The following is a 27,142-nucleotide window of genomic DNA, read 5'->3' on the forward strand; positions in this document are numbered from 1 at the left end:
CAATTACCCTACATTATACAACACCACAACTCACGTACCACCATCTCTATTACCCAATAGGGTACCAGAGAATGCACAGTGCCTGTGTCCCGATATAGACATCACCCAACACCGCCCATGTCCTGATAAAACCATCACCCTGTACAGAACCAAACACTACAGCCTGTGTCCCCATATTGCCTTAACCATAGAACAATTATAGCCCGCGTCCCGATATTGCCATCACTAAAAACCATACAACACAGTGTCTTGATATCACTATCACCCTACATTGCATCCAACACAGCACAACTCATAGCCCAAGTCTTGATCATTGCCATCAACAGTCGTGTCAGGATACTGCACAGCATACTAGCACATTATGACAGACTTAACCTGAGCCCTCCAGCACAGCACTGTTATGGCTGCCCCCAGCGCTTCAATCTTCGCATAGTCTTTTCTTTTGGGTTTCATATCCTCGGCTGTTTGAATGGCCGGGCCAAGGTAATGTCACTGCCGTACATGCGTATAGGAATCACATCGTCTAGGCAGTCACATTGTCATGGCACACAGAGTGGGCTGTAAATGTGGTCTTGGGTGCAAATGTGTGGCTCAGATCAGTGTCGTCCCCCCCCCCAATGACAGGCAGAGGGAACATTTGTGACCTCTTGGGTCTCTTCCGTTATGAAAAACCCTGCTTGTCAGCAGTTTTTCTATTTACTACCACTGTAAACTTGCCAGAACAAACATAGAAAAACCTCGTCATATATTCATAGAACAGTCCCAAAACACAAAAGTCCACTCTTTCACAAGGTGCATGCCCAAAATCTGTGTCTAGGTCACTCACCTTCATAAGAGATCCACACACCGGCAGTAAAGAGATCCACACACCGGCAGTAAAGAGATCCACACACCGGCAGTAAAGAGATCCACACACCGGCAGTAAAGAGATCCACACACCGGCAGTAAAGAGATCCACACACCGGCAGTAAAGAGATCCACACACCGGCAGTAAAGAGATCCACACACCGGCAGTAAAGAGATCCACACACCGGCAGTAAAGAGATCCACACACCGGCAGTAAAGAGATCCACACACCGGCAGTAAAGAGATCCACACACCGGCAGTAAAGAGATCCACACACCGGCAGTAAAGAGGGGGGGGGGGGGAAGAGGTTTCCACCACTGTAACATACAATCCTGAATGGATTCCCCCTCCACTGTTTCTCCCCAAGATGACAATGGCTCAAAGAGAAAAGTAAATTTAAAGCGCTCCCAATTCTTTGATGGCAAAAGCACTTCTAGGTCTTCGTTTTTCAAAGTCATGCGATTTTGGGTGTGACCACAAAAAACACTAAAGTGTGAATGCAGCCTTAAATGCACAGCTGTAGGATAGGATTTTTGTACCTGTAGTATTAAAGGATAACTAATAGTACAACAGTGGAGATGAACTAGAAGACCTGATAAGATTTTTATTGTAACCTCAGCCCCTATTCTGGAGATTCACCCAATTTATCCTGTTAAAAAAAAATAAAGGGAAAAGCAAAAGAATATCCTAAATTGTGGATTACCCCCAGAAAAATAAACCCAGTGCTGATTAAATGCCACCAAAAGAAAGCTCCATTTGTGTGAAAAAAAAATTGAATTGAAAATTTCAGAGTACAGTGTTGCCTGACCGCACAACTGTCATTCAAAGTGAGAGCTCTGAAAGCTTAAAATTGGCCTAGGCAGGAAGGGGGTAAGTGTGCCCAGTAAGCGAGTGGTTAACAGTACTGGCCTGTTGAAAGGAAAAAAAAAAAAAAAAAAAAAAAATTCCTCCGAAAGGGGAACAGATCCAACAAACCCTCAGGTGAGATCCAAGACCCTTTAGCGTGCTTCCGTTCCACATTTGAAGTAAAGGTAGGAAACTGCAATTCCTCAATTGTAATCTCAGAGAGAAAGGTGTGGGAACCCCAAATCTGTGTGAGATAGTAACTGACTGGTGGCACAGCCTCTTCTAGGATGGTATAGAGATCAGAAGCCGAAGTGTCCTTAAAACCCCTGTGGTCAGCACCGAAGGAAAACAAAAAATTTGGCCAAAAAGCACAACGTAACAGGTTACCAGATTCCAGATGTCTGTTCTGAGAAGGTTATGATCTGGGGTTACTTGCTGCAATAGGACCATCCCCTCTGTATCTCGAGATATACAATAAGCTTGTTGAAAGGTGTCTCTAAGGCAAGGCCACAGGTATTCACAAACCCAGGCAGCTGGAAGCAGAGGGTCTCAAGATCAGATCTGACCAAGTTCAGAATGGAGGGGCAGTAGGAACAAAAATCAGATTGCAGTTCCACATGGCTCTTTTGCAGATAAGGAGCAGCAGCATGGAGATGTTCTGATGCTGTATGTCCGGGGAAAAAAAAAAAAAAAAAAAAAAAACACAAAAAACACTCCCCCAGCTGATGACACCAATGCCCAGTCCCTCAGCTTTAACCACTTGCCGACCAGCCACCGTAGTTACTGTGGCAGGTCGGCTCTGTCCAGCGAAACAATGTACCTGTACATCACTTTGCGGGGGCGCACACGCCAATTGGCCACAGGGGGAGCCAGTGGGTCCGGCGACCGCAATGTCTGCCGGGCACCCGCAATCACTCCCTGTGGAGAAAGAACAGTGGTCTGCTGTTGTAAACACAGCAGACCGCTGTTCAATGACCACAGGGATCCTGTGTTCCTCATTTAGGAACACAGGTCTCTTGTTTATCCAGCAAGCCCATCCCCCACACAGTTAGAAAGCACTCCCTAGAGTCCCTGGGGACACATTTAACCCTATGACCGCCCCTGGTGTTAACCCCTTCCCTGCCAATGTCATTAGTATAGTAACAGCACATATTTTTAGTACTGATTACTGTAGTAATGTCACTGGTCCCCTCCCCAAGTGTCAAAAATGTCAGGTGTCTGTTCTGTCTGCAATGTCTTAGTCCCGCAAAAATAAAAAAAAAACCCACACGGCACGCACAACAAATCTTTCCCCTAGTTTGTAAATGCGATAACTTTTGCTCAAATCCATATACTTTTGGGTTTTCATTTACCAAAAATATGTAGCAGAACACATTTTGGCATCAAAATTATGAAAACCATTGATAAAATTTTATTTTCTAAGATTGGGGACATAAAATTTTGGGTAAAGCGTCGGGCCGAACGGCAGCTCCGTGTCTGAACAGACACACAAGAGCTGAAGCTCGTTTCGGGTGCCCCCATAACAAGCTGCTTGCTGTGGAGGCACTCAATAGGAGAGGGGCCAGGATCCGTAAAGAGGGACCCGAGAAGGAGGATCCGGGCTGCTCTGTGCAAAACCAACTGCACAGGAGGTGGTAAGCATAATTTTTTTTTATATGAACACGAGACTTTACAATCACTTTAAAAAGTAATTAAAATGTAGCTTGTGACATTGCAATAAAGGTAAATTCACAGAGCAGCATTAAGAGTTTGAGTAACACCTTTGATGTGCTGAACAAAAAGGCTTTTAACCTCGTCTTGCGTTTGGACTGGGAGGGCTTCTTGGCTGTCCAACATATCTAGTGTGATCGAGCCTCAAGCATTGGCTTTTTAAAAATGACTTCATAATCCCATAACATTGAAAAAAACGATCCACCAACAGAGGAGGGTGCATTACCGTGTCTAATCCAGAGTCTGCTCACATAACAGCAAACGTCATTCTGCCCAGTGTAATTGGAAGCACAAGACCACAACCGAACACACTGGCCAACCTGAGCTTCTATTCAGCCAGCTCATAAAAATGTGTTGTGGGGGTAAAAATAGAAGCTAGTAAATCCTCAATAGTTGCTTCTCGGGGAACACAAACAATGCTCCACCACTAATCAGCACTCATGTTAGGACAGACGAAAGCTTCAGCCAAGAGGCTGCTTACCATTACCTCTGAGCACAGAAACTACACATACAAGGCAGCTGGAAGAGACCCCCCCCCTCCAAGTGGGTCTAAAGACTACACATTTACCTTAATCCATTCCCTAAGGCAGTGATCCTCAACTTCAGTCCCCAGGGCCCACTAACAGACCAGATTTAAGTATTACCTTGGGGAGATGAAGACTAGAGTACTGCAATCACTGAGAAGCAAATTATATCACCTGGGATGTATTTCAGTTATCTTGCAAACCTGGCCTGTTATTGGGCCCTGTAGGCCAGGGTTGAGGACCACTGCCTTAAGGCACTGATGCGGTTCCAAAACATCTGGGGTGCCAAGGTTCTCCATTTCCCATGATGTTACTGCAGTGTAGCTGAGCATCATGGGAAATATAGTTCCAGAACATCTTGGAGTGCCAAAGTTTGCCATCACTGCTTTAAGGTAAAACAACGTCCCAGTAAGATTACTCCCTCACTTGATCCAGCGCTGTACCTATCTGTAGCCGCTCCACCTACTCTTTCACAGGCTTTGTTGAGGCAGCTCCTGCTGCCATCAAGCAAATCCTGTGAGGAGGAAGCGTCAACTAACGCACACAGAGCGGCTCAGAAGAGCATGCAGGTGCGCCACCAAAGGAAGCAGCTTCCTGTGGTGGCACCTCAAAAAAGGGGAGGAGCCTAGAGCGTGACAAAGAACGCCAGAAGAAGAGATTCAGGCTGCTCTGTGCAATACCACTGCACAGAGCAGGTAAGCATAACATGTTTGTTAGGCCCCTTTCACACCTACGGTCCGTTCAGATCCGCCTGTCCCGTTTTTTCAGGCGGATCTGAACGGATGCCCCATGCATCTCGATGGGGCATCGAATGTCAGTGGAGACATGTCTGCTGACATCCGATCCATCAAATCTGGTCGGATGCAAACCCCATTTCCCATCCGTCCAGCGGATTGGATGAGAACGGACAGACGGTCCGTTGCCGTCAGATTCCCCCATAGAGAACAGCGGGGACCTGACAGCTGTCTCTGCACACAGCGTGGAGACCGATGCCATCCACCTGCTCAGCGGGGGATCGGCAGATCGATCCCCCGCTGAGGGAAAAAAAAAAAAAAAAAAAACACATAAATAAAAGCAAAAAAAAAAATCACACTATAAGTGCCCATTCACATTACCGCGACTTGTCAGGCGACTGGTCAGCCTGACAAGTTGCGGTCCATGCAGTGCTATGGGAACCCTTCTAATAGGAGCGACTCAAGTCGCTCTGACTTAGAAAATAGTTCCTGTACTACTTCGGGGCGACTTGCATTGACATTCATTATATGAAGTACGTGCAAGTCGCGCCGAAGTCACAGTGCACGCACCTTCACAGGTCGCCCCCAAAATTGTGCCGCGGTAGTGTAAAACGACGCTAAAAAAAAAAAAAAAAAGTTAAGCATAACGCGTTTTCTTTTTTGGGGGGGGGGTGGAGAAGATAGAGATATCCATCTATCTGCACAATTTTTATTTTATAAAAATAAATATCTCTATGTCTAAAAGTATTTTTTTTTTCTTCTAACAAAATGTGCTTACCTGAATAAGCACAAACATTCCAATCATTTTCTCATTTCCTGAGCAATTACCATTCTTTCAGGTCAGTATTTAATCCATAGTCAGCCAGAAAACTAGTATTTTGGAAAGTAGATCAGCAATGGCCGCCCTGTTCCCTCACAACCAGTTTCCTTAAAGCGGTAGTATCCCGCTTTTTGACACTTTTACCTACAGGTAAGCCTATAATAAGGCTTACCTGTAGGTACAAATAATATCTCCTAAACCGGCATGGTTTAGGAGATATTTACAGTGCATGCAGCCGCTCGCGCTAGCGGCGCATGCGCTCTGAAGGTCCGGGGGGGACCTTCAATTAGTTTGCCGGAAAAATGCGCGCGGGAGTGACGTCATCGCGGCTCCGGCCAATCATCGCGCCGGAGCCGTCTCTTCCGGCCAATCAGCGCGCCGGAGCCGCCGAACCCGGAAGAGACTGCGAGGGATCATGGCAGCGCCTGCAGCGACGTCCGGGGGTCCGTGTCGGGGCTTCGTTTTAAGGCAAGTTACACATAATGGGCTAGTATGCGATGCATACTAGCTCATTATGCCTTTGTCTTGCAGGTTTTTTTTTTTTTATAGGGTTTACAACCGCTTTAAAATATAACAAATCTAGATCCAGACAGTCTCAGAACAAAAAAAAAAAAAAAAAAAAAACAGAAATCCATCTGCGCACAAAGGAGACGCTGAGCTAGAGGAACCCTACATGACCACAAAGTATGGAGAGAGAGAGAATGACCCCCAATGGAAGAAACACTGAGCACAGCTCACCTTGGTCTCCCCGCTGCTGTCAGACTCAGACACTTGGTAGGTGAGGTCGGTCTCCTCGAAGCCTGTAGCACTCATTCGCTGGTCGGTGGAAGGGTCGGAGCGTGGAGGAGAGTCCGGAGAGTTTAAACAAGTCTGTATTAATGCCTTCCCGGTCTCACTTGTTATCATTGGCTGAAGTTTCCTGGTGGCGAAGGTATAGACGTGACCGGTCTCACTGGCGACCAGCAGCAGGACCTGCGTCCCAGTCAGTGTAGACAGTTCATACGCCTGGAAGGAAAAAAACAAAAAAGGCATCAGACTATATATATATATATGGTACATAGCGACACTACAAGAAGTCACTCAATACAGGGGCTCACAATCACTCAGAACAGTTAGGAGCTTCATCCCAATGTAAAACACACAGCCAGCAAACACTGAGGTATGGAGATCTGGTCTGCACAAGACCCAATCAGGTTATCAGATACAGCAAAGTGTAATAATCCAAAACAAATTATTAGTGATACTTCGAAAACAGAAACATGATAAAGTGTAATAAGTTAGCACCCCCCGATCATCTTATTGATCCTTCGTATTATATTCAGGCTTCCATTCCCTTTTTACCCTGTGATCCTCCCAGTAACACACTAGCAGCCAAGGGGCAGGAAAACCCCAGAGTCGGCATGTTTTTATGGCCCCCCCTCCCCTTTAGCTGCAGAGGCAGCAGCCCGGTGTTCTCCACATACCGTGGCGCTCTGCTTTGCAGCAGAAATTATGCCGCGTTGCTTTTGCACTAAAGCTGGATACACACTATACAATTGGCTTTAGATTTCTTTCGATTCCATATAATAGGAGGTCAAATCTAAACACTTTTAATTTGTATACAATCATGCAGGCCCTTGCACTACATAGTTGAAGGTAAATCTAACAACAAAAGTTGTATAGTGTGTATCCAGCTCAAGGCTGGGTTCCCACTATTGTAAATTCTATGCGGGTTTCCCAGCATCATATTCGCAATTTGGCATGTCCGATTGTGACTGGCTCTCTATGGAGCTGGTTCACACATCTCAGGAGTGGCTCCGATGTGAATTGCACAGGAGTCCTGTGCGTCTTCTGGTCCGAATTCAGCCTGAAATCGGACCTGAAACAGTGAACAGGGACGCCCCGAACCCCTGCTGCGAGCCATTCTGTGCAGCAGTATGAACCCAGCCTAAGAGCACCAAGTGTCATTTCTGTCTGCTGTTTCATTCCTCTGCTATCAGCATGACCATATTTCCTGACACCAAGAGAAAAAAAAAAAAGCTAACAGGAGAGAGATCTCCAGCACACAGCCTGTGGTGGACAGCGTGTGTGAAGGGGTGTGCATTCTTTTCCTCCAACCAGCAATCAGAGCTCTGCAGAATTACTTCAGCAATCCACTCGCTTTTCCTGACAGCTCAAACAAACTTTATAAACGCCACTTTGAACAAATGTAGAGATGAGAATACTGCAGATAAACAGGTACAACTTATGTAGGATTGGTTTCATCTCTTATCACCTGAGGCCGGTCACTACTCTGGGTATATTAAGGTTTACAACCACTTAAAGCAACCAACGAGGAAGCAAACGTGGACGCTCTTCAGAGACCAAAGCTAGTGTGAATGAGCCCTTACTAGTGGTGCACCGAAATTTCGGCAACCAAAATTGTCAGCCGAAAACGGGTTAAAGATGCCGAAAATTAATGGCCGCAGAAGGGTGGGCGCAGCACAGGTAAAGGACTGACCGGGCAGGCAGCCGCTAATAGCTGTAATGAAGTGAGCCCTTCACTTCCCTGTCAGGCGGGTATCTCAGGCCGGGCGCCAGCGTCTAGCAACCAGTAACATCCTGAGGAGAGGACCCAGCATGCAGAGCGGAGGAGGAGGAGGAGGATCTTCCTCGTCCTCTGTGCCTATTCCACAATGGCTGCACCCACCTCCTCCCTTCATGTGCGCTGCAGAAGTCTCCATCTCGCTCTCATTTTATGATTTCCTGTTAACTGATTATAGGGACAGTATAGCATTCAATATCAGTTTCCCATGGCTGCAGGACTACAAGTCCCAGCATGTTCTCTCGAGTCACTGGTGGCTTGTTTTTTCTGGATATCAACGTGCCACATCTAAATTATGAACTATTCTCTCTCTCTCCCGACATGAGTTTTGGGGGGGGGGGGAAAGTATTTAGGTTTTCAGCCAAGGGCATCCTGAATTTTCGGTTTCTACCCACAATTTTCATTTCGGCGCATCCCTACTGAGGGTACAGCATTTTTAGCCTAGGACATGATTTCAGAACTCCTTCCCCTAAACTGTATGGGGGGGGGGGGGGGTAGCCCTCAGGAGATAGCTGGGAACAACTCAACTGATAGTTATCGCATGCATAGAGTATAGGAAGTTACTGGAAGAATCTACAGCTGTTTTCTCACTTCTTGACCAGTTATAACATACTTCCAATGGGATAATTAACAAGACCAAAAGGGACCACACGTGCGGTGCGAATTGAAGCTTTGTTTTCACAGCTAGTTGACAAAAGTAGTAGTTGTACAGATTTTCAGGTCAGAATTTTATCCTGTTCACAATGGAGTCCCGATTCACATATATGTGATGCGGGAACCAGCGCGATTCCCGTGCAGGTTCCCGCATCGCATGTCACCTGTCGGGGGTTCACACGGACATCTGTGAACCACTGGGGGATGTAAAGGCAAAGTTGACACCACCGGATTGGTTCACAGATGCAAACGGCGATTCGATTCCAGTGTAAACCAAAAATAAAAAAAATAATGGCCCTGTACCATTTTGGTGTGAATGCGATGTGAATTTATCCATACAATTTGTATGCCTAAATTCGCATCGCACAGACATCGCATGTGATCAGCACAGTAGTGCAAATCACATGCTATGTCTAACAGGACACCAGTGTGAAGTGAACCCAGCCTGAATGACATGTGCGATTCAAAAACGCTCCTATTAAAGTCAACAGGTCTGAATTTGCATCCGACCCGGACCGCACTGCTCAGAAAACTGACAGGACTCTTTAAAGCCTGGGTTCACACATATGATGGCGGAACCAGTACTATTCTAGTGCGTTCCCGCATCGCATCTCCCTCGCAGGCAGTTCACACTGCTCTCTGCGAACCGTTGTGGGTGTCAATACAGAGGTATTGACATCCCCAGATCGTCTCGCAGTGCAAACTGTGAATTCTGACAGGAATCGGATCGAATGGGCATGAACACCCACGCGATCCAATACCAGTGGGGGGAGGTTCCTGCAGCATTTTCGTGCGAATGCAATGCTAGTTCAGCCATACAAACTATATGGCTGAATTTGCATCGCACAGACATAGCATAGCATGTGATCTGCACAGCAATGCGGTGAGAATCGCATTCAATGTTTATTGACACCAGTGTGAACCCAGGCTTCGTCTTGCACTAGACCTATGTGAACAGGCACAATAGAAACCAACGTTCTTTCACATGTTATGCGAATTTACGCCTGATTCGCATGTGTGTGAAACTAGCCTTAGGGGTTGACACTATGAAGCAGAAATTAACAAATTAATAAGGAATTCAGGAGCCAATATGTTCAACCCAAGAGCCAATAGGGTTACAGGAAGTTCATAATGAGAGAAAGTCTCCCACTACGGACATCTGCTTTTAAAAAAAATGCCAGGTTTCCAGTCACTCATTTACTGGTGTTATCAGTCACCTGAAACAAAGAGCAGGAACTGACTTCACCGGCTGCAGATCTGTTCTGACACAGCCAGGCACCTAGCATTTTCAGGTGCTGACCAGAAAGGCACCTGCGTGCTTTAATGCACAATAATCCATGACAAGGGGATTGCTATTCTCCTCTGTGAGGAATGTTTACATCTGTGTGCTGCCAGATAGAGAAAAATAAAGGGGCTCCGTTTAGTGCACCAGCACACTTTTGGCCCAACAGACTTCAACGGCAAATGTTTTTCTATGTTTTAGCACATAAAGCATCCCCCCGATTTTCCCAGCACCCTCTATTTTGACTTTCACTGTCAAAAAAAGAAAATAATAAATAATAATAATAGACACAGAAGTGTAAACCTAGCCCTAAAGCGGAGCTCCACTTTAAGCATCTCCCCCCCCCCCCCCCCCCATCGCTGATTTTTAAAGTGGCATAGATGGGAACGAGTGCCAGTTAAATCAATGGGCTGTGACTTGTCATGCGACTGTGTGCGTCCAAAGACGCATGGAAAGTCACTAGTGGAAATGGAGCCTAAAACTCATTACTCACAATTATTGAGCAATAGAAAAAAATCGATGTGTATCCTTCTAAACTTTCCAAAAAATTTAATTTGTGCCAGTCACATGACCCTCTCCCCCATTTAGGAAAATCCCTAAATAAAACCAAGCAGTAAAAATCAGAGTCTGCTTAACCACTTAGGCCCCTTTCACACTATCCGTCCGTTGGACGGAGTCCGTTTTTCTCAGCGGAGGATCAAGCCGCCGATCCCCCGCTGAGCAGCAGGAGGACAGCTGTGTCTCCGCGCTGTGTGCAGAGACACAGCTGTCAGTTCCCCATGCATCTCTATGGGGGAAATCTGGTGAGAACGGACCGTCGGTCCGTTCTCACCCGATCCGCTGGACGGATGGAAAATAGGGTTTCCATCCGTCCAGATTTGACAGATCGGATGTCAGCGGACATGTCTCCGCTGACATCCGATCCCCCATAGAGATGCATGGGGGGGACTGTTCAGATCCACCCAAAAAACGGACAGGCGGATCTGAACTGTCCGCCTGTGTGAAAGGGGCCTTAAGGACCAGGCCTATTTCTGACATGTGGTTTTCCAAATTAAAACCATTTTTTTTTCTAGACTTTTTTTAGCAGAGACCCTTGAGAATAAAATGGAGATCATTGCAATACTTTATGTCACACTATTTGCGCAGTGGTCTAACAAACCCAATTTTCTGAAAAAAAAAATACTGTTTTTTGAATTAAAAACAGTAATGTTAGCGTAATATTCTCTTTCACATTATACAAAAAATTGGGCTGAGTAAATTTATACCCAACATGTCATGCTGTAAAATTGCGCACGCTCATGGAATGGCGACAAACTATGGTACTTAATCCCCTTAGGCAACGCTTTAAATTTTTTTACAGGTTGCCTGTTAAGAGTTACAGATGAGGTCTAGTGCTAAAATTATTGCTCTCGCTCGAACGCTCGTGGTGATACCTCATATGTGTGGTTTCAACATTGTTTACATATGTGGCCGTATGACTTAAGTATGCGTTCGCTTCCGCGTGCGAGCTCGGAGGTGGAGAGATTATATATATATATATATACACACACACACACACACCCCTTTAAGGCCATTGGGTAGAAGTAATGTTTGAGGTCGCTCTGGTCCTCCAGGGGCATAGAGTCAAGTAGGGGCCATCTTGCCCTCACTAGACTTTCTGCCCATCTGAATTGGATCGTTTGTCGCGATTGACGGCTCCAGTAAGCAGGGAAAAAAAAAAAAAAAAAAACTGGGGGGGGGGGGGGGGGATTGTTCTCACCTTTCCTGCGGCCCAAAAAAAAAAAAAAGATCCTGTGGCGAATCCGCCATCGGGATCACTTTTATATCAGATTCTGGAACACCTGCTGTGTAAACAAGAAAAAAAAAAAAAAAAAAAAAAAAAAAAAAAAAGATACCAGGGTTAAAGCAGCTAGCTGCTGCTACAACCCTGGTATTTACCCTTAAATAGACGGTGGGCGGTCTGAACATCCTCCCCACCCCCTCTGATCCCAGCTATTACTTGCATCCGGGGTTGCCCAGCTGTTGGAACCCCTGAAGCTGATTAACTGGTCCGAAGAATTTACATTTCCTGCAGCGTAATCTCTTATCTGTACCTCTCAGCGCGTGTGGAAGAGGCATTCTTATTTGTCAGTATCATCACATGGATGGTGCTGACCATCCGACTGTCTAGCCCAACTGGTCAGCAATGCAAGGAAAGCAAAGGAGAGGAAAGCAAGTCGTGGGAATTTCAAATATCTGGACCGGTGAAGCAGCCTCCCAGTGTCTGACAGCAGGGGATCGCAGGACTGAGGGACAGGCAGACCCCAGGTTGCAAGCGCAAGGTCACCTTACATATTTTCTGTAAAGGTGACCTTACACTTAGCATACTTACCTTTGCCCTGCTTCTATACTTCGAAGATGATAGCAGCTCCTTCCGATGAGATCTCGGGGAATGCACAGTATCACAAATCTTGTGAGATCACAGTGAATGGTGTTCTTCCAAGATTTGACTATTCAGCATCTCATAGGCATTTAGGAGCAGAATGTGACCCTTACCAAGGGGTCACAGACAGAAGGGGAAAGGCACCCTGTGCTCACCAAGCAGGGCAGCCACTCAGCACATGACCCAGCAGCAATCATTGCAGTAGCGGTGCCTATTACAGCGATTTCCAGCTTCCACAGGGATCATCTAGGTATAGCACACAAAGGTCAAGGCTAGACCAATGTAACGATGGAAAAAAAAAATAAAAGCCATAATTAAAACTCCGTTTTAAATAAGCTATGGATAGGAAGAGAACCCACCTAGATTAAGCTGCGTGTTAAAAAGAGTATATTATATATATATATATATATATATATATATATATATATATATATATATATTTATATTTTTTTTTTTTTTTTTTTTTTTTTTTTTTTTTTTACACACACACACACACACACACACACCATTCCCCTCTGGGTGATCCATGTACAATGCAGGGATTTTAACAAACTTTGTTGCCGATTCCTACCTTTAGGCTGGATTCACACACATGCAGCCGCGGTTTTGCGCCTGGGGTCCAGTGCACCCCTGGTCATCGGTTTAGGTGCGAATCCAGTCTGAATTTTTGCCTGTACTCGTACCTGAATTAGACCCAAAGACGCACAGGACCCTTTTTGAATGCAGACCGCAGCTGCTCGGGACCTGCGTGAACCAGCTTCATTGAGAGCCGGTCACAGTCACCCGTCATGAGAATTGGATGCGGGAAAACCCACATCCAATTAGCGTATGTGTGAGCCCAGCCTCAATAAAAAGATAGCCATGTGTCTGTGTATACAAAGTGAATAGGATCGATTTATAATTATCAATCAACTTGCTGCACTTGCACATTTCTAATGAGGAAAGCAGCAGAGTCTGTATCCCTTTAGACGTAGTTTCCTTTCGGGAGTATTTCACCAAAACTACTGTTGCAGGGGATGCCCTAAACCTGACTTGTACCCTGGTGCAGACTTCTGGGTAAGACAGTGAGCCAATCACACAGGTAGGAAATTACATATGGGGGCGCGCTTCTGCACACCGTCTGTGTACAGAACGCCTCCAGGTTGCCATATTGCATTTTACAGAAAGAAAAGACCAGTGACATTACTACAGCAATCAGGGCTAAAAATATGCACCGTCACTGTAATCATGACACTGGCAGGGAAGGTGTTAACACCAGGGGCAATCAAAGGGTTAAATGTGGACCTAGGGGTGATTCTAACTGTGTGGGGGGCCAGACTTGGTGGATGGAAACAGGGCTCCTGTGGTCCGAAATAAGAGAAACACAGGAGCCCAGTTCCAATCAGTGACAGATGAGCGGTGTGCTGTGTTTACAGCACCACACCGCCTTCTATCAGTCCCTGCAGCGATTGCCGGGTTCCCAGCGGCCATTGCAGTCGCCAGATCCGTTGCTTAGCTGCAGGGCTAGAGAGCGGGCGCACGACCGCGCACGCTCAAAACCTGCGCCCGCGAGCCACCGTACAGGTACAGCGGATTACACAGGAGAGCCAGCCTGCTGCAGTATATCTGTGGGGGCTGGTCTTTAAGTGGTTAATTGAACAAGCTGAAGATAGAAGCCGATTGGCTATCATGCACAGCAGCACCAGATTTTGCACTTTTGAGTTTTAGTAAATCGACCCCCCATGATGTGAAATTGATGCATCAGAGGTTTCTTGGACTCAACTAAAACTACAAAAGGACAGAAAACTTTCACAACAGCAGACTGCGCTTTCCCATCAGCTTGTGTACCCCCAATACCACTCACGGGGGAAGCGCTTTTACTGTGTACCCCAATACCACTCACGGGGGAAGCGCTCTGTGTACCCCAATACCACTCATGGGGGAAAAGCTCTGTGTACCCCACTTCTAAAGGAGAGTTCGGCACTGTGGCAACTGGATAGACATGGCACTTCACACACAACTTCGACTAATGCTCTGTATGTTAGCCCATCCCCTCCCCCCCCCTACAGCTGTTATCACCTTCATGCCCTAAAACACATCTGTTTCTTGTCTGCCCACTGAAGGGGGTCTCTGCAACCCCCCTGAGAATGGAAAGGACAGCCGCCTTTGGCTACAGCCCCCAACCCCCCCTCAGAGCCAAGCAGAAGAAATAAACAGCTGAATGATCCCTCTACAGAAACATACCAGGTGCAGAAAGCGTACAGCAGGCGGGATTGCCACAAGCAGATCAGGGACACAACAAGCCAAAAACAGCAAACAACCCGACAAGCCAACCGATCGTCCTAACAGGAACCATGAGGACAGAAATCCAATCACTTTCTAATGTTTTGCAGAAGAGGAGCTTAGAGAAGACAGAGCACAAATCACAGATCTCTGCGCCCGTCCCAGGTGAGAGAGACCTGGTTACAGACCAACCAGACAGAGCGAGCGCCACACAGAATTAGAGGAGCATAAAGCAGACCGAGCAAAAAAAAAAACACCTTCATGGATTTCAGCCTTCTATCCTGAGGGGGGGTTCAGGGCACAGACCCACACAAGATCAGAAAGCAAACCAAGATCACCTTCATGGATCTCAGCCTTCCGTCCAGGGGGGGGGGGGGGGGGGGGTAATAGCAGACCAAGGCACAGGCCCACCAGACAAGGGGCGAGCTCCACACAGGATTACAGGAGCATAAAGCAGACCCAGATCACCTTCATGGATCTTGCCCTTCTGCCTGGGGAGGGGGGTTCATAGCAGACCAGGGCACAGTCCTACACAGGATCATGAAGCACATTGGAGATCCCCTTCATGGATCTTGGCCTTCTGGCCTGGGGAAGGGGGGGAGAGGGTCATAGTAGACCAAGGCACAGGCCCACCAGACAAGGGGCGAGTGCCACACAGGATTACAGGAGCATAAAGCAGACCCAGATCACCTTCATGGATCCCAACCTAGTTCATGGTCTGCTATTAAACCCCCCCTTCCCCAGGACAGAAGGTTGGGATCCACGAAGGTGATCTGGGTCTGCTTTATGTTCCTCTAATCCTGTGTGCCACTCGCCCCTTGTCTGGTGGGCCTGTGCCTGCTATGACCCCCCCCCCCAGGACAGAAGGTCGAGATCCTTGAAGGTGATCTCCATCTGCTTCATGATTCTGTGTAGGTCTGCTAAGACCCCCCCCCCCTTCCCCAGGACAGACCCACACAGGATCATGAAGCAGATGGAGATCACCTTCAAGGATCTCGACCTTCTGTCCTGGGGGGGGGGGGGGGGTCATAGCAGACCAAGGCACAGGCCCACCAGACAAGGGGCGAGTGCCACACAGGATTAGAGAAGCATAAAGCAGACCCAGATCACCTTCATAGATCCTGACCTTCTGCCCTGCGGAAGGGGGGGGGGTCATAGCAGACCAGGGTAAAGACCCACACAGGATCATGAAGCAGATGGAGATCACCTTCAAGGATCTCGGCCTTCTGTCCTGGGGGGGGGGGGGGGGGGGAGAAGAGGGGGGGGGTCATAGCAGACCAGGGTACAGACCCACCAGACAAGGGGTGAGGGCCATACAGGATGAAGCAGACCCAGGTCACTTCATGGATCTTGCCCTTCTGCCCGTGGGGGGGGGGGGGTTCATAGCAGACCAGGGCATAGACCTACACAGGATCATTAAGCAGATGGAGATCACCTTCAAGGATCTCGGCCTTCTGTCCTGGGGGGGGGGGTCATAGCAGACCAGGGCACAGGCCCACAGGATCATTAAGTAGATGGAGATCACCTTCAAGGATCTCGGCCTTCTGTCCTGGGGGGGTCATAGCAGACCAAGGGTATAGACTCGTCAGACAAGGGGTGAGCGCCACACAGGATTACAGCATAAAGCAGACCCAGGTCACTTTCATGGATCTCGGCCTTCTGCCCGGAGGGGCGCAGGGGGGTTCATAGCAGACCAGGGCACAGGATCATGGAGATCACCTTCAAGGATCTCAGCCTTCTGTCCTGGGGAAAGGGGGGGGGGTCATAGACCAGGGTACAGACCCACCAGGGATGAGCGAGCTATGCACACAAGACTGCACAGAACAATCTGCATGTGACAAATGTGTTCACATCACCAGACTCACTGGGGAGGATTGGACAACCACCAAATACACAGAACGCAAAACCCAACAATTCTGATAGCCCTCCTGCACAGGGATCATCTCTGACATCTGACCCTCACCCACTGGGTAAAGCACAAAAAACGGAGAAAGGCTGTGCTATGGACGTCGGTTAAAACATCATTTTAGCATATGAACGGCAGTCAAATAAAAAGCCAACGTGTTTCGGCCATCAGGCCTTAATCATGGCTAATCACTGGGTAAATAGCACCAGTCCTCAACACTGGGCTGACACCAGCAGTAAACCTCAAATTCCCACCATAGATAACTCAACCACCAATCCGCTCACCTATAGGAAGTCATATGAGAGATGACAACCTCCTACTATGACATGCAGAGACAGCAGAAGCTCCAACACTCATAACTAAGACCTCAGTTGAGTGACCACCATTGTACAACGTGTGCCCCCCCCCCCCCACCCTTACCTTCTTCATGATGCCGGTCTTCCTCTTGCTGAAGGTGGTGTACCTCCTCAGCTTGTTGTCAATGAACTCCATCTTGATCTTCACCCTGCCCCGTGTCTTCTTGCCAGGCTTTGCCCCAGACACCACTCCGCTCACCCCAGGGTATCCTCCAGGTGTTGCTACCCCTGGTCCTCCAGGTCCCACTGGATCAGGCAGCTCCAGCTCAGCTAGTCCTCTCTTCATCCCGCGGGCCGGGGTATCATCATCCTCTGCAGAGTCAGAGGTGGCTTCACTACCGCTGTACATGGCTGATCCGACTCCTGGAGAAACCTCGTACCGAGGCCGACTACCCCTCCCTGGAGAACTTCCGTTCCCTGGCCGGTTACGGGATAACGATAATCCGGGGTTGCGGCCTACACCGTTCCCGGGAGAGGAACCGGCCTGGGTGGGCAACATCTCCACCCGGCACCCTAAGAGCATAGAAAGAATGGACAAGGTTAATAGCACTAATAAACCAGACCAATACCCTCCCCCTCTGTATATACACACACTATATCCCCCCCCCCTCATCCTCTGCATAAATACATACACTATACACCCACCTCCCCCTCTGTAAACACACACACTATATCCCCTCTCATCCTCTATATACCCCCCTCTGTGTACATACTATATACCCCCCCCCTCATATTCCTCTGTATACTTCTCATCCAATAGCCCTCTAATAACCCCTGAATACTACTCCCCCTAACATACACCCACCCCCCATTATCATCATATACACCACTAACCTTCTATACCACCCCACTGTATATAACCCTCACAGAAAATACTATATATCTACCTCCTTTATTTGTACCCCTCCTCCCTATATGTACCCCTCCTCCCACAACACCTCCTCCCTATATGTACCCCTCCTCCCACAACACCTCCCCCTTCAAGCACCACCCCCCCACTATATCATTCATGCTTTCACAATTAATGTACACCCCTATATGTACCCCTCACCCCAGTACACTTATCCCTCCTTATAAATATCTCCCCACTGTACATAACACATTTTATGAACCCCTCACTGTAAATACTCCATGTACCCCTCATACCCCCCAACTCGCATCATAATCCCTCCACTATAGTCCCCCTCACCGCACTCCCCTCCCCACCATACCCCCCCTCACCATATCCCCCACTACATGTACCCCTTATCATACCCCCCTCACCATACCTCCCTCCCCACTACATGTACCCCTCATACCCCCCACATCATAGTCCTTCCACTATAGTCCCCCTCCCCACATCCCCCACTACATGTACCCCTTATCATACCCCCCTCCCCACATACACCCCTCACCATACCCCCCCCCCTCCCCACTACATGCACCCCTCATACCCCCCACCATAGTCCCTCCACTATAGTCCCCCTTTTCACATCCCCCACTACATGTACCCCTTATCATACCCCCCTCCCCACATACACCCCTCACCATACCCCCCCCCTCCCCACTACATGTACCCCTCACCATACCCCCCCCCCACTACATGTACCCCTCACCATACCCCCCCCCCCACTACATGTACCCCTCACCATACCCCCCCCCCCACTACATGTACCCCTCACCATACCCCCTCCCCACTACATGTACCCCTCACCATACCCCCCCCCCCTCCCCACTACATGTACCCCTCACCATACCCCCCCCCCCTCCCCACTACATGTACCCCTCACCATACCCCCCCCCCCTCCCCACTACATGTACCCCTCACCATACCCCCCCCCCTCCCCACTACATGTACCCCTCACCATACCCCCCCCCCTCCCCACTACATGTACCCCTCACCATACCCCCCCCTCCCCACTACATGTACCCCTCACCATACCCCCCCCCTCCCCACTACATGTACCCCTCACCATACCCCCCCCCTCCCCACTACATGTACCCCTCACCATACCCCCCCCCCTCCCCACTACATGTACCCCTCACCATACCCCCCCCCCCTCCCCACTACATGTACCCCTCACCATACCCCCCCCCCCTCCCCACTACATGTACCCCTCACCATACCCCCCCCCCTCCCCACTACATGTACCCCTCACCATACCCCCCCCCCTCCCCACTACATGTACCCCTCACCATACCCCCCCCTCCCCACTACATGTACCCCTCACCATACCCCCCCCCTCCCCACTACATGTACCCCTCACCATACCCCCCCCCTCCCCACTACATGTACCCCTCACCATACCCCCCCCCCCTCCCCACTACATGTACCCCTCACCATACCCCCCCCCCCTCCCCACTACATGTACCCCTCACCATACCCCCCCCCCTCCCCACTACATGTACCCCTCACCATACCCCCCCCCCTCCCCACTACATGTACCCCTCACCATACCCCCCCCCCCTCCCCACTACATGTACCCCTCACCATACCCCCCCCCCTCCCCACTACATGTACCCCTCACCATACCCCCCCCCTCCCCACTACATGTACCCCTCACCATACCCCCCCCCTCCCCACTACATGTACCCCTCACCATACCCCCCCCCTCCCCACTACATGTACCCCTCACCATACCCCCCCCCCTCCCCACTACATGTACCCCTCACCATACCCCCCCCCTCCCCACTACATGTACCCCTCACCATACCCCCCCCCCTCCCCACTACATGTACCCCTCACCATACCCCCCCCTCCCCACTACATGCACCCCTCACCATACCCCCCCCTCCCCACTACATGCACCCCTCACCCACATACACCCCACTATCTATACACCCATCATATCCCCCACATCACACCTCCCTCTATCGTCCCCCCATACACCCCAGTATATGTCCCCCTTCTCATACCCCGCACTGTACACCCCGATACCTCTACCCCGCCCCCATGCCCGTCCAATCCCCCTCGTCTCCCCCCCTTCCGGTGTACCCCGGTCCCCTCACCCTCTATATACCCCAGCAAGTCCCCTCACCCTCCTTCCCCGGTTGTCCTCCGCGGTCCCCCGGTGCTCTCACCCTCTTCACTCGGTTCTCCCTCCCGGCCTCCTCTGTGGCGTCTCACGGCCGCCCTGCGCCTCTGGCTCTCCCGGCTTCCCCGCGCACACCTCCCAGCAACCAATCACAGGCCGAGCCGCCTCACTCCCACTCAGCGTACGGAAGATGACAGAGAACCCCTCCGCCGCCTCCCGGCACTACTTCCCCCCCCTTCCGTCCAGGCAGAGCAGCGCGGAGGGATAATACGGAGCACGGCTAGGACTATTTTCAGCCATATAAAGCGAGGAGATCTTTCCTTATATGGAAAAGACTGTCCATATATGGTGAGTCACCGCGCGGGGCGCTCATTGGCTGAGTCCAGGAAGACAGCAAGGCGCCCATTGGGAGGGCCAGAGGAGGGGCGGGGCTGCGTATGTCATGTATGATGTCAGCGAGACACTGAACCCAGAACCGAGCCACAAACAAGTAAATAGTGAAAGTCATCGGACAGTTCCGAATTAGTGCTCAGCCTATCAGACAAGATTTTTGGGTTGCAAATTGTAAATAGAAACATTATTTGACACAATACAGAGCAGGTGGACATTAAAGATACAGAGCCCTAAATATCCACTTAAGCCCCGGAAGATTTTACCCCCTTCCTGACCAGGGCCTATTTTGCGATTCGGCACTGCGTGAATTTAACGGACAATTGCGCGGTCCTGCGACGCCGTACCCAAACGAAATTTACATCCTTTTTTTCCCACAAACAGAGCTTTCTTTTGGTGGTATTTGATCACCTGTGCGATTTTTTGATCATGCGCTATAAACAAAAAAAGAGCGACAATTTTGCAAAAATAACAATATTTTTCACATTTTTTTATATGAAATTCCCCCCAAAAAAAATGTAAAAATCAAAATTTTTTAACATTTTAGGCCAATTTGTTTTATGCTACATATGTTTGGTAAAAAAAAAAAAAAATCGCAAAAAGCGTATTTTGATTGGTTTGCGCAAAAGTTATTGCGTTTACTAACTAAGGGAAAGATTTTTGTCATTTTTGTTGTTTTTTTTTTAACGAGTAATGGCGGCGATCTGCGATTTTTTTTGCCGGACTGCAACATTGCGGCGGACAGATCGGACCCTTGACTGACATTTTTGGGGGTACCAGTGACATTACTACAGTAATCAGTGCTATAAATATGCACTGTTACTGTAAAAATTATATTTGCAGTGAAGGAGTTAACTGTATTGGAGAGGGAGGGGTTAAGTGTGTCCTAGGGGCGTGTTTCTAACTGTGATTGGCTGTGGCTTGATGTGTAAGAACAGAGATCAATGGTCCTACATAGTAAAACCATTTGATCACCATTCTTACACAGGGGAGAACTGACAGGCGGCTTTGTTTACACTAGCCGCCTGCCTTTCTCCCGCTGTCACGAAAGATCGCGAGTGCGGGGGTGTCCGTGACCGAGCAGGAGCGAGAGCGCGCATCCGGCGGCGCGCGCTCGCTCCCAAAACCCTTACAGGCTAGCGACGTAGCCCTACGTCGCTCTGCCTGTGAGGGGCTGACTGCCGACGTAAATAGTCATGCGGCAGTCGGCAAGTGGTTAAAGATACAGAGCCCTAAATATCAACCCTTAGGCTACCAACTGACATTTTTGCAATAAAAAGTTCCCCAACAGTGCAACCGGCACCGGCTTTACAGGCAGTACCGGGACAAGGTCAGCTAGAGCCCAGGGCAAACATGCCAAACTGCGCCCCCCCCCCCCCCCCAAGATGTACAGTATCTCACAAAAGTGAGTACACCCCTCGCATTTTTGTAAATATTTTATTCTATCTTTTCATGTGACAACACTGAAGAAATGACACTTTGCTACCATGTAAAGTAGTGAGTGTACAGCTTGTATAACAATGTAAATTTGCTGTCCCCTCAAAATAACTCAACACACAGCCATTAATGTCTAAACCACTGGCTACAAAAGTGAGTACACCCCTAAGTGAAAATGTCCCAAGTTGGGCCCAATTAGCTATTTTCCCTCCCCGATGTCATGGGACTCGTTAGTATTACAAGGTCTCAGGTGTGGATGGGGAGCAGGTGTGTTAAATTTGGTGTTATTGCTCTCACTCTGCCATACTGGTCATTTGAAGTTCAACATGGCACCTCATCGCAAATAACTCTCTGAGGATCTGAAAGAAAGAATTGTTGCTCTCCATAAAGATGGCCTAGGCCAGGGGTGTCAAACTCAACTTCATCGAGGGCCGCATCAACATTATGATTGTATCTGTAATGCTAGATGCCCAGAGTATCCCAACCCCCTGACATCAAATGTTAAGAGTTCCCCCCTCCCTTACATGAAAGTGCACCCCTTATCTTATGTTGCTGCTGGGAATAAGCTGGGGGCAGAGTTGGGAAGTAGTAAGGGCAGGGTCATGATGAGGTCCAAAGGAGGGTTGGAGATCTACTGCAGCTCTGGGAGAGGTGCAAGGGTCACATGAAATGTCCTTGAGGGCCTGATTCAGCCTGCGGGCCTTGTGTTTGACACATGTGGCCTAGGCTACAAGAAGACTGCCAAGACCCTGAAACTGAGCTGCAGCACAGTGGGCAAGACCATACAGCAGTTTAACAGGACAGGTTCCACTCAGAACAGGCCTCGCCATGGTCGACCAAAGAAGTTGAGTGCACATGCTCAGGGTTATATCCAGAGGTTGTCTTTCGGAAATAGACGTATGAGTGCTGCCAGCATTGCTGCAGAGGTTGAAGGGGTGGGAGTCAGCCTGTCAGTGCTCAGACCATACGCCGCACACTGCATCAAATTGGTCTGCATGGCTGTCATCCCAGAAGGAAGCCTCTTCTAAAGATGATGCACAAGAAAGCCCGCAAACAGTTTGCTGCAGACTAAGGACATGGATTACTGGAACCATGTCCTGTGGTCTGATGAGACCAAGATAAACTTATTTGGTTCAGATGGTGTCAAGCATGTGTGGCGGCATCCAGGTAAGGAGTGCAAAGGCAAGTGTGTCTTGCTTACAGTCAAGCATGGTGGGGGGAGAGTCATGGTCTGGAGCTGCATGAGTGCTGCCGGCACTGGTGAGCTACAGTTCATTGAGGGAACCATGAATGCCAACATGTACTGTGACATACTGAAGCAGAGCATGATTCCCTCCCTTCAGAGACTGGGCTGCAGGGCAGAATTCCAACATGATAACGACCCCAAACACACTTCCAGGATGACCACTGCCTTGCTAAAGAAGCTGAAGGTAAAGATGATGGACTGGCCAAGCATGTCTCCTGACCTAAACCCTATTGAGCATCTGTGGGGCATCCTCAAATGGAAGGTGGAGGAGCGCAAGGTCTCTAACATCCACCAGCTCTGTGATGTCGTCATGCAGGAGTGGAAGAGGACTCCAGTGGCAACCTGTGAAGCTCTGATGAACTCCATGCCCAAGAGAGTTAAGGCAGTGCGGCAAAATATTGACACTTTGGGCCCAATTTGGACATTTTAACTTAGGGATGTACTCACTTTTGTTGCCAGCGGTTTAGACATTAATGGCTGTGTGTTGAGTTATTTTGAGGGGACAGCAAATTTCCACTGTTAGCCCCGGTTCACACTAGGGCGACCTGTGAGGTGACCTGGTCGCCTTACAGGTCGCCGTAGGTCGCCTCCCATAGGGAAGCTGCGGACCCGTTCTAATAGGAGCGACACAAGTCGCTCCGACTTAGAAAAAGGGTCCGGAGCTTCTTTGGGGCGACCAGGAGGCGACCGCCATAGACTTCAATGTTATGAAGTCCGTGGCGGCCGCTCGGAGGTCGCGGTGCGAAGTAGCGTCGCCTGCATGTGAACGGGGGCTCATACAAGCTGTACACTCACTAATTTACATTTTAGCAAAGTGTAATTTCTTCAGTGTTGTCACATGAAAAGATACTATAACATATTTACAAAAATGTGAGGGGTGTACTCACTTTTGTGACATACTGTATGACCATTATGTGTCTGCAAAAATAAAAATCACCCCCGCCCCCCCAAAAAAAATGGAGCGCTATTCTACATGCTTAGCTCAAATCCTCTCATTTAACATGTACTTCCTGCACAATCCTCCCCCTCAAAAAAAATCCCCCCTCCTAGCACAAATCAATGAGCTGAAAATTGAATCAAAGACAGTTCTCATAGGGAACCATTGATTTTGAATAGAGCCAGAGAAATGGTGCTAAAAGCTAACGTAGCTAAACGTCTATTAACGCAAAAAGCTACTTAGGGCTCTTTCACATGGGCGCTCCGTATGTCCGTATTTCATCCCATTTTTTTGCGGATGAAAAACGGACATAATGCATGTCAATGGGATTGCGGATGTCAGCGGATGGCCATCCGCTGACATCCGATTTTCGTCCTTTCAGTTCAGAACAGAACCCTATTTTTCTTCCGTTAAAAAAACGGAACGGATGCAAAATCGGATGTCAGCAGTGTCATCCTCTGACATCCGCAATCCCCATAGACTTACATTATGTCCGTATATCATCCGCAAACGGATGGGATGATATGCGGACATACGGAGCGGATGATACAAGTGTCATCCGTGTCCGTGAAAAAAAAAATAAAATGCTGCAGCGGAAGAAGAAATCGGAGCGGCCATGTGAAAGAACCCTAAAGGCGCTTTTTTACAGCCACTTTTTCCTGGCATTGGTAGTGACTTTGCAGCGCATTCTTTCTAATGCCCTGTGTGCATGAGCATCTGCACCAATTATACTAGCATTGCACTTACCATACACAGTGCAATCTGCACCGATTATACTAACATTGCACTTACCATACACAGCACAATCTGCACCAATTATACTAACATTGCACTTACCATACACACTACAATCTGCACCGAATATATACTAACATTGCATTTACCATACACACTACAATCTGCACCAAATATACTAACATTGCACTTACCATACACACTACAATCTGCACCAATTATATTAACATTGCATTTACCATACACAGTGCAATTTGCACCGATTATACTAATATTGCACTTACCATAAACAGTGCAATCTGCACTGATAATACTAACATTGCACTTAGCGTACACACCGCAATCTGCACTAAATATACCAATACCTGTACCAAATACACAATATATAGCCTTTGGTATTTGTTGGGTGGACTGTGTAGCCCAGTAGATGGTAATGGGAGCACTGATTTGTAAGAGAACTGTAGTCTCAGTGCTCTAATGGTCTGCCACCGACTGAGCCCATAACCAACCAAGCCCATCTACCTCCTCCACTTCAACCCACTGAGCCCATCTTCAGTACCTCCATAACCAACTGAGCCCATCTACCTCCATAACCAACGGAGCCCATCTACCTCCATAACCAACCAAGCCTATCTACCTCCATAACTAACCAAGGCCATCTACCTCCATAACCAACGGAGCCCATCTACCTCCATAACCAACCAAGCCCATCTACCTCCATAACCAACCAAGCCCATCTACCCCCTCAACTGGCACAGACTGAGCCCATCTTCCTCCATACGCAACCAAGCCACTCTACCTCCTCCACTGCTACCGCCTAAGCCCATCTACCTTCATACCTAACCAGACCCATCTACCTCCTCCACTTCCACTGACTGAGCCCATCTACCTCCTCCACTGCCACCGACTGGGCCCATCTACATCCATAACTAACCAAGTTCATCTACCTCCTCCATTGCCACCGACTGAGCCCATCTACCTCCATAACCAACCAGGCCCATCTACCTCCTCCACTTCCGCCGACCGAGCCCATCTAACCCCATAACCAACCAAGCCCATCTACCTCCTCCACTTCCACCAACTGAGCCCATCTACCTCCATAACCAACCAAGCCAATCTACCTCCTCCACTGCCATCAACTGAGCCCATCTATCTCCATAACCAACTGAACCAATCTACCTCCTCCACTTCCACCGACTGAGCACATCTACCTCCATAAGCAACCAAGACCATCTACCTCCTTCACTGCCACGACTGAGCCCATCTACCTCCATAACCAACCAAGCCAATCTACCTCCTCCACTGCCATCCACTGAGCCCATCTACCTCCATAACCAACCAAACCAATCTACCTCCTCCACTTCCACCGACTGAGCCCATCTACCTCCAAAAGCAACTGGGCCCATCTACCTCCTCCACTGCCACTGACTGAGCCCATCTACCTCCATACCCAACCGAGCCTATCTACCTGCTCCACTGCCACCCACTTAGCTCCTCTACCTCCATAACCACCTGAGTCCATCTACCTCCTCCACTGCTACCGACTGAGCCCATCTACCTCCATAACCAACCGAGTCTATCTACCTCCTCCACTGCCCACGACTGAGCCTAGCTACGCCCATAACCAACTAAGCCCATTTACCTCCTCCACAGGCCACCGACTGTGCCCATGTACCTACATAGCCAACCAAGCCCATCTACCTCCTCCACTGCCACCAACTGTGCCCATCTACCTCAATAACCAACCAAGTCCATCTACCTCCTCCACTGCTACTGACTGAGCCCATCTACCTCCATAACGAACTAAGCCCATTTACCTCCTCCACTGCCACCGACTGTGCCCATGTACCTACATAACTAACCAAGTCCATTTACCTCCTCCACTGCTACCGACTGAGCCCATCTACCTCCATAACCAACCGAGTCTATCTACCTCCTCCACTGCCACCGACTCAGCCCATCTACCCCATAACCAACTAAGCCCATCTACCTCCTCTACTGCCACCGACTGAGCCCATAACCAACTAAGCCCATTTACCTCCTCCACTGCCACTGACTATACCCATGTACCTACATAACTAACCAAGCCCATCTACCTCCTCCATCGCCACCAACTGTGCCAATCTACCTCCATAACTAACCGAGTCCATCTACCTCCATAACCAACTTAGTCTATTTATCTCCATTCTTAACCAAGCCCATCTACCTCAATAACCAACTGAGTCCATCCACCTCCATAACAAACCAAGCCCATCTACCTCCAAACCCAACTGAGCCCATTTACCTCCATAACCATCTGAGCCCATCTACCTCCATAACTTACTGAGCCCATCTACCGCCTCCACATCCACGAATGAGCCCATCTACCGCCATAACGAACCGAGCCAATCTACCTCCACCGCTTCCACCGACTGAGCCCATATACCTCCTCCACTGCCACTGACGGCAACTACCTCCA

General features: G+C 48.9%; 1 protein-coding gene across 4 annotated transcripts in view; it reads right to left on the bottom strand.

Moving 5' to 3' along the window:
* SRF (serum response factor) overlaps nucleotides 1-20,154 on the bottom strand; it is a 36,987-nt gene extending 16,833 nt beyond the window's left edge. For 2 of the 4 annotated variants that reach the window (XM_082252151.1, XM_082252150.1), the window contains exons 1-3: nucleotides 19,986-20,154; nucleotides 16,990-17,438; nucleotides 6,219-6,485 (exon numbers count right to left, since the gene is read on the bottom strand). In XM_082252151.1, the coding sequence (XP_082108277.1) occupies nucleotides 6,219-6,485; nucleotides 16,990-17,424 (702 nt within the window). In that variant the 5' untranslated portion in view covers nucleotides 17,425-17,438; nucleotides 19,986-20,154. Of the gene's footprint in view, nucleotides 1-6,218; nucleotides 6,486-16,989; nucleotides 17,439-19,942 lie in introns of all 4 variants that reach the window. The other 2 variants (XM_082252149.1, XM_082252148.1) reach the window with 2 other exon arrangements.
* Nucleotides 20,155-27,142: the final 6,988 nt, after the last annotated feature.

The sequence above is a fragment of the Pelophylax lessonae genome (assembly GCF_965119305.1).
Source record: "Pelophylax lessonae genome assembly, chromosome: 3".
Lineage (NCBI taxonomy): Eukaryota > Metazoa > Chordata > Amphibia > Anura > Ranidae > Pelophylax > Pelophylax lessonae.